Source organism: Rutidosis leptorrhynchoides, chromosome 5 (assembly GCF_046630445.1).
Source record: "Rutidosis leptorrhynchoides isolate AG116_Rl617_1_P2 chromosome 5, CSIRO_AGI_Rlap_v1, whole genome shotgun sequence".
Taxonomy (NCBI): Eukaryota; Viridiplantae; Streptophyta; class Magnoliopsida; order Asterales; family Asteraceae; genus Rutidosis; species Rutidosis leptorrhynchoides.
The window spans coordinates 443,913,390-443,926,298 of record NC_092337.1 but is presented as its reverse complement, the minus strand read 5'-3'; the positions used below and the strand labels follow the sequence as shown (position 1 = coordinate 443,926,298).

At 34.3% G+C, this 12,909-nt stretch overlaps 2 protein-coding genes and 1 non-coding gene across 3 annotated transcripts; 1 reads left to right on the top strand and 2 right to left on the bottom strand.

The window, feature by feature from the left end:
* Nucleotides 1-725: 725 nt before the first annotated feature.
* On the bottom strand, nucleotides 726-832 carry LOC139850804 (small nucleolar RNA R71). The gene has a single exon (XR_011760184.1). It is a non-coding gene; the product is annotated as a small nucleolar RNA R71 (small nucleolar RNA).
* Nucleotides 833-9,005: 8,173 nt separating this feature from the next.
* Nucleotides 9,006-10,671, top strand: LOC139848322 (RNA polymerase II transcriptional coactivator KELP-like). The gene is made up of 3 exons (XM_071838054.1): nucleotides 9,006-9,468; nucleotides 9,683-9,788; nucleotides 10,387-10,671. Exons 1-3 carry the CDS (start codon nucleotides 9,142-9,144, stop codon nucleotides 10,473-10,475), a joined length of 522 nt encoding a protein of 173 aa, XP_071694155.1. The 5' UTR covers nucleotides 9,006-9,141; the 3' UTR covers nucleotides 10,476-10,671.
* Nucleotides 10,672-11,313: 642 nt separating this feature from the next.
* LOC139847717 (uncharacterized) lies at nucleotides 11,314-12,709 on the bottom strand. Its single transcript, XM_071837440.1, has one exon. It carries the CDS (start codon nucleotides 12,573-12,575, stop codon nucleotides 11,463-11,465), a length of 1,113 nt encoding a protein of 370 aa, XP_071693541.1. The 5' UTR covers nucleotides 12,576-12,709; the 3' UTR covers nucleotides 11,314-11,462.
* Nucleotides 12,710-12,909: the final 200 nt, after the last annotated feature.

Here is a 12,909-nt window from a genome sequence, read left to right as displayed (position 1 = left end):
GGACAACTTATATAAGTTTTTCTTATTTTTATAACTAATAGGATATTCTGTGAATGCACCGAGCAAAACGTTCACCACCTTTCATACGTTCACCACCTGTAACTCGATCAAGACATCTAGCAAATATTGCCGCCGTTGATTTTTCTTTAGAATCGTCATCTAGTCGAACAAGAACTCCAACTCAAATTTCCGACAATCCATCTTTTGAACCCGACTTCACAATTAAGAACCCGGAGGATATTCAAGGACAATTCAGAGATCCTGAACCACTAATTATTCCTCCTGAGCCACAAACCATTAAATCAGAATCCTCTAGTGATTCGTATTCAACAAATTCAATTATGGAAGTAACGGAACCTCTAAGTATGGAAGATCGAATGAGAGCCACACGCACGGGCCAAGGTCACGCCGTTATTAAGCCAGAAGTTAATGCGCCAGATTATGAAATCAAAGGACAAATTCTACACATGGTAACTAACCAATGCCAATTCAGTGGTGCACCGAATGAAGATCCTAACGAACACCTTCGTACGTTTAAAAGAATTTGTACACTATTCAAAATTCGAGAAGTGGAAGATGAGCAGATCTATCTCATGTTGTTTCCCTGGACTTTAAAGGGAGAAGCCAAAGATTGGTTAGAATCGTTACCTGAAGGGGCGATTGACACATGGGATGTTTTAGTTGAAAAATTTCTTAAACAATTCTTTCCGGCATCCAAAGCCGTGAGACTTCAAGGAGAAATTGTTACGTTCGCGCAAAAGCCAAATGAAACATTATATGAGGCATGGACAAGATTCGGAAGGATGTTGAGAGGATGTCCTCAACACAGTTTAGACACTTATCAAATAGTACAAATATTCTACCAAGGTGTCAACGTTGCTACACGGAAAGACATCGACATAACAGCTGGTGGTTCCATTATGAAGAAAACCGCAACTGAAGCTTACAAAATTATTGATAACACAGCCTCCCACTCGCATGAGTGGCACCAAGAAAAAGATATTTTTCGTTCATCTAAAGTGGCTAGAGCCGATTCTAGCCATGACTTTGATTCCGTTTCCGCAAAAATAGATGCTTTCAAAAGACGAATGGAAAAGATGAATAAAGATATTCACGCAATACGAATCAGTTGTGAGCAATGCGGTGGACCACACTTATTGAAAGATTGTTACATTGAACCAACGATGGAACAACGAGAGAATGTTTCCTATATGAACCAAAGGCCGGGAAATGATTACCAGAATAATTATCAACCGCCAAGGCCAAACTTTAATCGAAATCAATACATTCTTTACAATCCAAAAGGACCCGACAATAACTCGTACAACCAACAAGGTCCGAATAACCAACCGACTCAAAACAACACTTTCAATCAAGAAAGACCTAGCTTGTATAAACCACCACAACAAACCGAAGAGAAAAAGCCAAATCTAGAAGAAATGATGGTAAAGCTAGTGGAATCTCAAACACAATTTATTACATCTCAAACCCAAACGAATGAGAGGGTTGATCAGTCACTTAGAACTCAACAAGCTTCCATTTTGAATCTAGAAAAACAAGTAGGTACTGTTGTTAGATTAATAAGTGAAAGGGAACAAGGAAAGCTACCGAGTAATACTGAAGTAAATCTTAGGAATGAGAATGTTAACATGGTATCAACAAATTCTAAAAAACCAGCTCCAGAAGATGGGGAGGTTTTAGATGAGAATAACAATGAAGAAGTTACACCATCACCACCACCCGAGTATGTAAAGCCAGTGGTGTCACCATACAAATCACCCATCCCATTTCCAAGAAAAGGAGTTGAGTATGAGCAAGTGATAGGAAATAAAGATTGTGATAATCCTGGAAAGAAGAAGAAGAAAAAGAAGAAGAAAGTACAAGAAACAAAAACCGTAGAAATAAACCCGGTGAATACATTTCCACCAAAACCTCCACCTAGGGTAGGTGATCCGGGTGAATTTATTGTTCCTTGTCTACTTAGTGATTGTGTTATGTATGATGCACTAGCAGATTTAGGTGCAAGTGTGAGTGTTATGCCTCTTTCCTTATATAAGAGATTAGGTGTAGGTGAGTTAACTCCAACAGATATGAGTGTTCGACTCTTTGATCAAACCATTAAGCACCCAGTTAGAATCGCTGACAACCTACCCATTCAAGTAGGCAATTTAACCTTTCTAGTCGAATTCATTGTCATTGACATAGAAGAGGACCCAAACATTCCTCTAATTTTAGGTCGACCATTCTTAGCGTCCACCGGGGCGTTATTTGATGTAGGAAATGGAAGAATGACACTTAGTAGTGGTAACAAATTGATCACCTTTATGATTCGAAAGTCTAAATCTCCACCAACCAAAACCATTGAACCAGCAAAAACGATTGGTAACAACCATGTTGTTTTACCAACTCCAACGGTAGTGCTTAATAATAATGAAACGCCTAAGTGTGGGGAAAATGAAGTAACACCTAATGATGACATGATAACAAAGAACCCCGTTGTTGATACGAAATTAAATGATCTCGTTATTAATAGTTCAATGAAGAAACTTATTAAACGGATTCGCGATGCTAGAACCAAGGGGAACTTTAAGTTATGTAACCGGTTAGTATCCAATCTATCACCTAAAGAAAAGGAGAAACTAGTTGAAATTGTGGATATTACACAGGAATCCGACCAATGGCTTAAAGAAAAAGTCACGGATATGCAAGTTGATTATGGACCAAGAGAAATTAACGATGAAGTTAATCACAATTTTGACACCACGGCTACCTAAGTGTGGGGAGATTCAAATGTTCTAAAAAGAAAATGCTATCTAGAGTTAGTTGTTCTGTTCTCGTGTAGTTCCGAGAATGGAACCCGATTGGTCTTTTCCGCTAGCAGACACTAAAGAACTAGTTTTCTCCCTCCATTCTGAATTTTTGTTTTGTAGTTTTTTTTTTTATGAAATTAATATGCATTTTAATTTAAGTTTTTAAAAACAAAATTTACTTTAATTCATTAAGTTGAAAAAATGATTTCTAAAATTCGTCGTGAGTTGAAGACTAGGTCATTAAGCCGAAATTACTTTACCCGAGGGCGGGGCGACAAATTTTGTTATCATTATTTTTAATTTTATTGATTTAAAGTATGCCAAAAATATTATACTTTATAAATTTTTGAAAAGTGGGGTTATAAACCAAACTTCAAAAAATAATATATATATATATGTTTGTATTTTATCTTATGTACAAAACAGGGTAAAACAATGCACTTTCAAAGACTGTCATTAAAGTTCAGCAAAAGGTACTAATTTTGACGACAAGACGCAAAATAACAAATGTTATATAACAAATGGAGGAATGAACGATGAGGCGCCATCAATCATTCGACGAGCTTTGTAATTACAAACTCGGTATTTTTAATCACTTTTCTACACTAATCACCCTCATGAATTTATAATTATAGTCTGATTTCATGCAAATGAGGGCATTGCATGATCTCAAGTGTGGGGAAGGGTTATAAATTCTCTCGGGTTTATACTTAGTTTAATTGCCAAATTTCATGAAAATTTGAAAAATTTTCAACTAAAATACTAGTAACGCAGTAGTTGTATTAGAATCTAGTGCTCTCTGATAACAAGGAACAGCCCTAGTCTTATATACTGACTAACCACTTCTAGTAAAATTTTTCAAAATTTTCAATTAAATGAAGTCAAAATCATGTTTATACATATTTATGAACGATGAAAACTAGGTGTTAATACCGAAATTATCGTTACCTCGAGGACATAAATTGAGAAACAACCCAAAATGCTTGAATTCATTTAAAAAGGAATAAAGAAGAATAAAAAGGCAAAGAAAGAAACTAAGTGTGGGGAGAATGTACCAAGTTATTCAATTAAAAACTATCTATCATATGTTTCTGTAAAGTTATTGCAGGTGCTTTTGTTTTGGACTTAATTAACAGTTTTACCCGGTTTATTGTAATATATTTGAAAGAAAAGATAGATCTACACGATGAATCAATTCCATCATTAAAAGGAAGTAAAGTCTTCCGAAAAAGACACGCGCTTCTTGATTTAGGTCATGAAGTTGTCGTCCAGACCAGCTGTAGGTTGATGAAAAATCTAGAAAAGTCATCTCTAAAATCAGCAGGAAATCCACGGACCTCAGCATCAAACAGGGTCGCCAAGTGGTCAGATTTATCCTAACCATGAGAAGAATTTATCTCGTACAATGGGGGGGCGCCATGCAAATTAGCTTGATAAGACTAATGAATCAGATCCCCAGAAAGGATAATCTCCTTAAAGATTAAAAATCAGCTTTTAAGCCTGATATTACTCAATCCTTGAGATTGACCTTAAAGATTGAGAATTCAAACTCATGGAATTCGATGATATCTAAACTCGAGCTTGAACGAGAAAATATTTTGATCAAAATTAAAACCGATTTGTTTTCTGAAAATCCATTTTCAATGCGTTCATTACCATTGAACGTAAAATCCTGGGAATTCAACAGAATTCATTAGGTCACCTGAACCAAATCGGGTGTCAACCGTAAGAACGGTGGTTGCATAGCATGGTCGGAGACAGGACCTTGTGCCAGACCGAAAAATCATAGGATGATCTTTACTATTGCTCCTACCAAGGATAGTACTAGCATCCGACACGTAATTAGACCATGAACAAATGCATGTCATTAGACATTGCCTTAACAATTTCTTGTTCATCGCTTTCCTTTACAACCGGACGGTAGTTTACCGAAAGGTAATATACGGAACAAGTAAACTGGATGTGTGCTTTCCGATACCGGGATAGCAGTGGATTACACGAACCTAAATGTTTTTAGCCAAAATATTGATCCACAAATATATTTTGCAACACCGATGGTGGGTCAAATCAGAAAACTTGTCTAGGGTAATATCTAGCTTGAATTTTTAAAAGATCAAATGTTTTCATAAAGATCCAATTTCCTAAAGGATCTACATTTTTATAGTCATGTGGGACTGTAAACCGCCTTTTAAATGTGCACTTTGCTTTGGAAACCGAAAGTAAATCGGCTATTTGATTGCAAGTGTCGTTGACCTAAACCCAAGGCAACTGTGGATGACACACCCACCTTTAACCATGGTTCTATTGTTAATATCATTGTTTATACCGCTCTATCAAAATCACTGATGTACAAAGTGTGAAGAATAAAGAAGTGATTCGTGTGATGTATTATATTATTTCAAGACTGTATTGCTTGAGGACAAGCAACGCTCAAGTGTGGGGATATTGATAAGGCTAAAAAGGAACATATATTTCATAGCAAAATCTCCCAAGAAAGACAAGATTTTAGTTGCAATTGTTCCATTTTCAAGTGATATTCGTTTATATTAAATAAGTGCGAAGACAAAAGGCGAAAACGACGAATTAAAGACACAAAGGTCCAAAAAGCTCAAATATACAAGATACAAATAAAAAGGTTCAAATTATTGATGAAGAACGTCTAAAAATGACAAGAGTACAAGTTGCGGAACGCAAAGTACACGATATAAAATAGTACGAAAGGACGTCCGAAAATCCGGAACCGGGACCCGAGCCAAGAAGAAACGCCCGACGCAATGGACCAAATATCTAGTCTACTATGCACATAAATATAATATAATATATAAATAATTATTAAAATTATTTATATTTTATATATATTTAATAAATATGTCGACGAACAAGAAGACAAAAGATATGTGAGCTGTCCAGCGTGGCCATGCGAGTCGCATGGCAAATAGGCATAAACCCATGCGAGTCGCATGGCAGTAAAAATCTGGCCAAATGCCTATAAAAAGGCAGTTTATGCACGAACTCAAACACATCTTTCTTTTTCTTCTCTGTAAACATATAACATAAATAAATAATTATAATTTTAATTATAATTTTAATAATTATGATTTAGTTTAGTATTGTAACAAATGATTTACGGGTTTTAAGTCAAGACTCTGCCCGTGTAATACTACGATATTAATACCCACTGTAAGTTATGTCTTTCCTTTTTAATTTAATGTCTCGTAGCTAAGTTATTATTATGCTTATTTAAAACGAAGTAATCATGATGTTGGGATAATTACTAAAATTGGGTAATTGGGCTTTGTACCATAATTAAGGTTTGGGCAAAAGACCGACACTTGTGGAAATTGGACTATTGACTATTAATAGATGGGGGGTATTGTCTAATTGAGTGACAACTCATTGGAGTCTGTCGAACCTATCTTCAAATTAATTATCCTAATAATTAATAATGATTATGGTTGTCCTATTTAGTGACGTTCATATGGAATCTATTATAATCATTTAATTAATTATTCGGGTTGGGTAATTGATTATTCAAACTGATCAAGTGGGTAAATTAATATTCATATCTAATCAAAACAGGGGTAGATTACATACAGTGATAACTGGTGTAATTGTTGACAGAAGTGATAACTGCGTCACAGTTTAAATCCTTAATTAGTTGGAATATTTGACTTCGGGTATAAGGGTAATTTGACGAGGACACTCGCACTTTATATTTATGACCGATGGACTATTATGGACAAAACCCAGATAGACGTATCAAATAAACCAGGACAAAGGACAATTAACCCATGGTAATAAATTAAAATCAACACGTCAAACATCATGATTACGGAAGTTTAAATAAGCATAATTCTTTTATTATATTTCTCATCGTATCTTTATTTACTGTCATTTTATTCTATCGCAATTTTATTTATTGTTATTTTATTTATCGTCATTTATTTATTTTACGCACTTTAATTATTGTCATTTATCTTTACGCTTAAAAATATAAAATCGACAAACCGGTCATTAAACGGTAAAAACCCCCCTTTTATAATAATATTACTACTTATATAATTATATATATTTTGTATAAATATAGTTGTTAAAAATATAGTAAGTATCACCAGCTCCCTGTGGAACGAACCGGACTTACTAAAAACTACACTACTCTACGATTAGGTACACTGCCTATAGTGTTGTAGCAAGGTTTAGGTATATCCCATCCGTAAATTAATAAAACTTGTGTCATATTTTGTAGTATTTTGTATTAAAAATAATACTATTTCGTACCCTCACGCTACATCATCAGCCAACCGTCCATTTTCATATAACATGTTTCGATAAGGATTGATTTAAACAACACTTAATGGCACTTATAATATTCAATCCTTGTTTACATAACATATGTATGTAAACCCACTTCATATTTTGTAAGTATGGTTTTCATGCCAAAACCATCCAAATAAACATATTAAGTGAATCAAAACATGTTGGAGATTTATTCACTTTACCAAAGCATAAAGTCTAAAATTAATAATTTTAATTTTCTCATTTCATGTAAAACATGAAAAGAATTCATGTACTTTATTTTCCTAAACATTGAATCTTTAATAGTCAACATGCAAGTTACCATTAAAATTTTCGAATTTTGGCAGATTCATACATGTAACTTTAAATGGTCATATCTTACTCATTTCTAATCCGTTTTCGATGAATTTTTTTTTTCAAATTTAAGTTCTTTCAGTTAGCTTTCAAATGCAATTGGTCTCATACAATAATATTGAGTTTAAAGCCCCGAAACAGTCCATCAAATACGGACTGTCCAGGCTGAAAAGAAATTCTTAAATGAAAAAAAAATGAATTTAACCCATTTTACATTTTGCCAAAATCCAAGATTCAAATTAGTATTTAGGAAACATAAAACATAAATCATGATACTTGTTTTGCATGTTTGTTATGCATGATCATCTCCAAGAATCATGCACAACGCATCCATCAAAACTAAATATCATAAGAAAAGTTTGCTAAAACTTGTACAAGATGGCTCGGATACCACTGTTGGAGTATGATACAAATTCAAAGCGAGCGGAAGCATTTTTAAAACTTTACAAAATCATACTCTTCCACGGATCATTGTACAAAACTTTACAAAATCATACTCTTCCACGGATCATTGTACAAAACTTTAGTAAACAAAATAAATTAACGAAACTGAACAAGAGAAGATTAGAATACAACCTTTGTAGCCTTTTGAAGATCGAATCTGAAAAACCCAAAGAAGAGTTCCTCTAAACGGTAGACACCCAAAGTTCCAACCTTGCTTCGATCTATACCTTCTACTTAACGGATCTTTTCTTTTCCTTATTTCCACCAAAACCCGAACCCAATTATAAAGTATTTTGGTTACTTGAAAATGAGAAAGAGAAATAGCATTTTATATGTGTGTTTTTGTATCTCAAGTTACATATATTTTCAATACCAAGACTTGGTATTATATAGAATAAAATTGATACATATAATACAAATATAAAGATTTGGAAAGATTTTAAAAGATTTGCAAAATCAAATCTTTATATAAAATAAGATTTACAAATCAAATCAAATCTTATTTATATCAAATCAAATCTTATATATTATATAAAATATGATTATAGTACAAATCTTTATATAAAATAAGATTTACAAATCAAATCAAATCTTATTTATATCAAATCAAATCTTATATATTTAGATTTGTAAGTATATGTACACACATAAAAAAAACTTACTTAATTTATTAAACCATTAACTAATGATTAATAAATTAATTTCCGATTAGAAGGTATATCAAACAATTTACGATTGGCCTTTGTGTGTGACCGAATAGGATAAATGGACTTTTATTATTTAATGTCATGGACATATTTTCGAAATATATGTACCACGGTCAAACCACGATCGAACCGTAGCCAACCCGAGAACATATTTCTAACAGTTTCATCAAATACTATATAACATAAAAAAATATTTGAAGTAAAACTATTAAAAGTAAGACTTCAAAAAGTTAAACATGACGGTTATTATGGGACGGAACAGTATAAAATAAGGAGTAAACTTGTCTCTTAAATTTATACCTAGTGGGCTTGTAAACATATTTAGGCCCAATGTCGAAAAAGTTACTCGTAAAATACACCAAACAAAATATCAAGTCTCATTTCGATAGCTACTACTTTTAAAACAAACATCTTCTAGTATCTACCTATTCAGTACAAGGAGACGAATAATCTGATTAAATTCCGTTCTGTTTTCTGACAAACAACCAAAATTAGCAAATCTATTTATATAAACATAATCATTTACAATTATGGATCCTGAATTATCAAACAAAATAGAAGAAACAGTATTGGAGGTGCTGAAGAATTCAGACATGGAATCAACTACTGAATTTCAAGTGCGCAAATTAGCATCTGAAAAGCTCGGAATCGATTTATCTGAATCCCAACGGAAGAAACTTGTACGGAATGTCGTTCAGACGTACCTTGAACAACAACAGCAATTAAAAGAAGAAGGTAATGAAAAAGTGGTTGAACAAAAAGAAGAAGATGAAAACAGTGATGATAATGATGACGTTGATGATAAGAAGAAGGGTGGTAAGGAGTATGATGATGAAGGTGATCTTATTATTTGCAGAGTAAGTTTGTTTTGTTTATTAAACCCTAATTTTTCAATTTTGTGTTCATTAGGGTTTTTTATGTAATTAGTTGAATTAACACCGAATTGGTTATGCTAGCTTATGTTTTTACTCGAATTGAGTATCGAAAAGTTAAATCCCTAATTTAATTTTGTTAAACCCTACATTTCATAAAACCCTAAAATGTGAATTTGTTGATATTGTGTTGTTGCAGCTGTCTAATAAGAGAAGGGTGACACTCACTGAATTCAGAGGTAAGAGTTTGGTGTCTATAAGAGAGTACTATAAAAAAGATGGCAAGGAGCTTCCTAGTTCTAAAGGTATTTTAATTTTAATGTTCTGTAAATTATAATGCTTGTATCATTCACCACTTTAATTTATAATAATACTCAATTAATGTCTAGTTGATGTATGGATTTTGCTTATATGAAAGTATCTCTGTTCAAATCAGTTGATTGGGGCCATCTTAAGTGAGCTGGTTTGGATTGTTGTATACATTTTGGAAATTAGTTAGCTAATGCTTGTTATGAATAATACTAATAGTGAATAGTGAATAGCAATAGGTAGTTATGTGAGGATTGATATTGACCTGCATTTTAAGTTGATTTAGGGTACTATGATACTATGGGAGGTCAATATATTTGTATCATTATAGATGCACTGTTTGCTCTTGTATTGAATTAGAACTGGATTAGCTACTTTAGAGCAAACAAGTTCTACCTTAGATGTTCGGGCCCAGTATTCAGATCCTGAGTTGGTTAATGTGTTGATGATAAATCAGATCCATTTTAGCAAGCCTTATGTGGCAATACCCAAGTTGTTGCATTCTGTTTATAGTTGGTTGTTATCTTTACATTTAGGTTTATCTTTGTGATTTGTTCAATAGTATGAGACCTTCAACTTGGGTGCTGTGTTTAGGTATCAGTTTGACTGCTGAGCAATGGTCAACCTTCAGCAAGAATGTACCTGCAATAGAGAAGGCCATCAAGAAATTGGAGGGAAGGTGAACTGAATTTTGATTACTGACTTGCAAGTTTAAGCTTCATGGCATTTTAGTCTTTTATAAAACTACTAGACCTTTTATGTAACTCCTGGTGTTCTTATCCTGCACCTTGTTTTGTTCAACTTGATCTTCTCGAATCTTGTACTTCTAAGTCTATGCAGACTATTTTTGCTATCAATATCTGAATATGGACTATGAATATTTTACTACTAGTCTCAATGCTTGAAATATTCTTCTAGTAGTATAAATTTGCTACAAAATGATGCAGATAGGAATCAAGAATGTATTGTTTTAGGCAAACTTGGATACAAAATTTTAAGTAATTACACTCATTATCCAAACCCGCATATGATTGCACTTGGTTGACACTAAACAAGTGCAAATAGTTGCCTTATGTAACACACGATTTATACCAAATGTGGATAATAAACTAGTTTTGTAAGGTTGACATTCTTACAGGCTTGATTTTTGTTACACTCGTTACACTAACGAGCTCCAGTTAACTGAGCGCCTTTTCTTCCTTAATTTGTGCTCTTTTATATGAAGCAATAGGAAATAGATAGTAGAATTGGTCCCCGGTTAGTAGCTTGCGGTTTGCTGATGGCAACACAAAGGTTGATCTTTTCTAAAAATCCCGTGTCTTGGGTAGTAGTTCACGACCTCTCAGATGAATTTCAGGCCGTTAAACTCTAGTATTTGACCCCCCTAGAGTTTCATGACCCGAACCGGGTCATGACATATATCAAATCCTTTAAAAAAATTTCCCATCTGTATGCTATCTCAGAAAACTTGGAAAAGGTTTTTGATGTATATAGGGGTTTGATTATACATAAATAATCAGTTATTAACAAAAAACTTACCAAATTATCATCATCATCATAATTATTTTAAATATTAACAAATGAAAATTACTAAAAGTTCAAATTATTGTATCATTCACAAAACATACAAATATGATCATAGGTTGACCCAAATAACACCTTTCATCATTTCATGAACACATGGGACAATAAATTAGCCCATTTTCATTACATTCCGGGCATCTTTCTTTTTCTTTCTTGCCATCAACAACAATCTTACAACTCCCTCCACAATCCAAACACGGTACGAATCTCGCTCCACCGCACCCTTCACACGCTTGCCTCCCAACTTGTTTCTCAATCCCGACTCGACTCAGTATCCTCCTAAGTCGACCCGTTTCATTTAGACCCACAATCTCATCAACTCCCCCTATGTACCGACCCTTAACAAACATCCTCGGTACATTCACCGAGTCACCAAGTAACTCTTTTAACTGAGTTCGAAACTCGCCATGTAACGATATGTCCCTTTCTTCGTATAAAAATCCATGGAGCTCCATAATGGACCTGACCCGGTTACAATCCTCATAAGTCCTCCGGATCCCACCCAATGAAGTCAAATAAATAACCACTTTTTCGGACCCGCCCGGTGGGCAAATCTCAGGGTAATCCTCAAGTGGGTCCCTTTTCATAAAAAGTGGTGGTAAACCTTGTTTTTCTCTTTCCTCTTTATCCCTTAACAAAAATGGGTTCTCTTTTAATGATTTGTACCCGTCCAAAACCGGAGGCGGGCCCGACCCGAATTTTGTACCCGGATCCGTTTTCCTCAAGCTGGCTCCGAATTTGGTCAACTCGTTCATTGACTCGGTTTTTTTCATCCCAGGTGGTGTTGGTTTGTTAGCTGCTTTAGCATTGTTTTCGAGTTCTTCGAGTGTATGAAAAGAAAAGCTTTTTCGTTTTACTTTTTTGGCTGGAAAAGGGGATTCCGGCGTAGGGGCGGCGGTTGGTGGGGACGGTTTTGGGGAGTTTAAGGTTGGTTTTAAGTCTTCTAACTCTCTGCTAACTTCATCCCATGATCTTGGAACATCGTCGTTGTTATCGAGTTTTTCAAGGATTGGTTTGGGCAAATTTGTGTGCGGTTTCTCGAGTGATTCGGGCTGAGGTTTTTGTTCTTCGTCTTGTTCTTCGACAGCTAACCATGGTTCTTTAATATTGTTGACGTCAAAAACAGCGAAACTGGTGGCTGCCGGACGATAAACATCCGCCGGTCCGACATCCACTTGTTTAGATGATGCACAACCCATGTTTGGATTGAATTATGGTTTGAAATGAAAATTGTGTCAGGAGGATATGAAGTTATTCTTTTTGTGAGTGTGTGTGGTTTAAATGAAATTAGGGTTTATCTATTTGGAATTTTGGTAGTATAATAGAAAAATGCATGGGAGTTGATTGTTATGTTGTGGCATGTTCGGGTCGAATGAGTCGCGGTCCCATATTCGGGTCACTTTAATTGTGGATTGTAATATGACACCGTGTTCTTTTATATGCCTCTTATACTGTTTTGTTAATTTTGGATATATGTTTGAAAATAAACTTTTTTTTTTTTGTCTTGAAACAAAAAGTTTTTGGTGTTTAATT

Excerpts from the sequence above, each read along its gene's own strand:
- LOC139848322 (XM_071838054.1), top strand. The coding sequence starts at position 9,142 with ATGGATCCTGAATTATCAAACAAAATAGAAGAAACAGTATTGGAGGTG. Across the intron at positions 9,469-9,682 it reads GTGATCTTATTATTTGCAGA|CTGTCTAATAAGAGAAGGGT; the intron begins GTAAGTTTGTTT and ends GTGTTGTTGCAG. Across the intron at positions 9,789-10,386 it reads GGAGCTTCCTAGTTCTAAAG|GTATCAGTTTGACTGCTGAG; the intron begins GTATTTTAATTT and ends TGCTGTGTTTAG.
- LOC139847717 (XM_071837440.1), bottom strand. The coding sequence starts at position 12,575 with ATGGGTTGTGCATCATCTAAACAAGTGGATGTCGGACCGGCGGATGTT.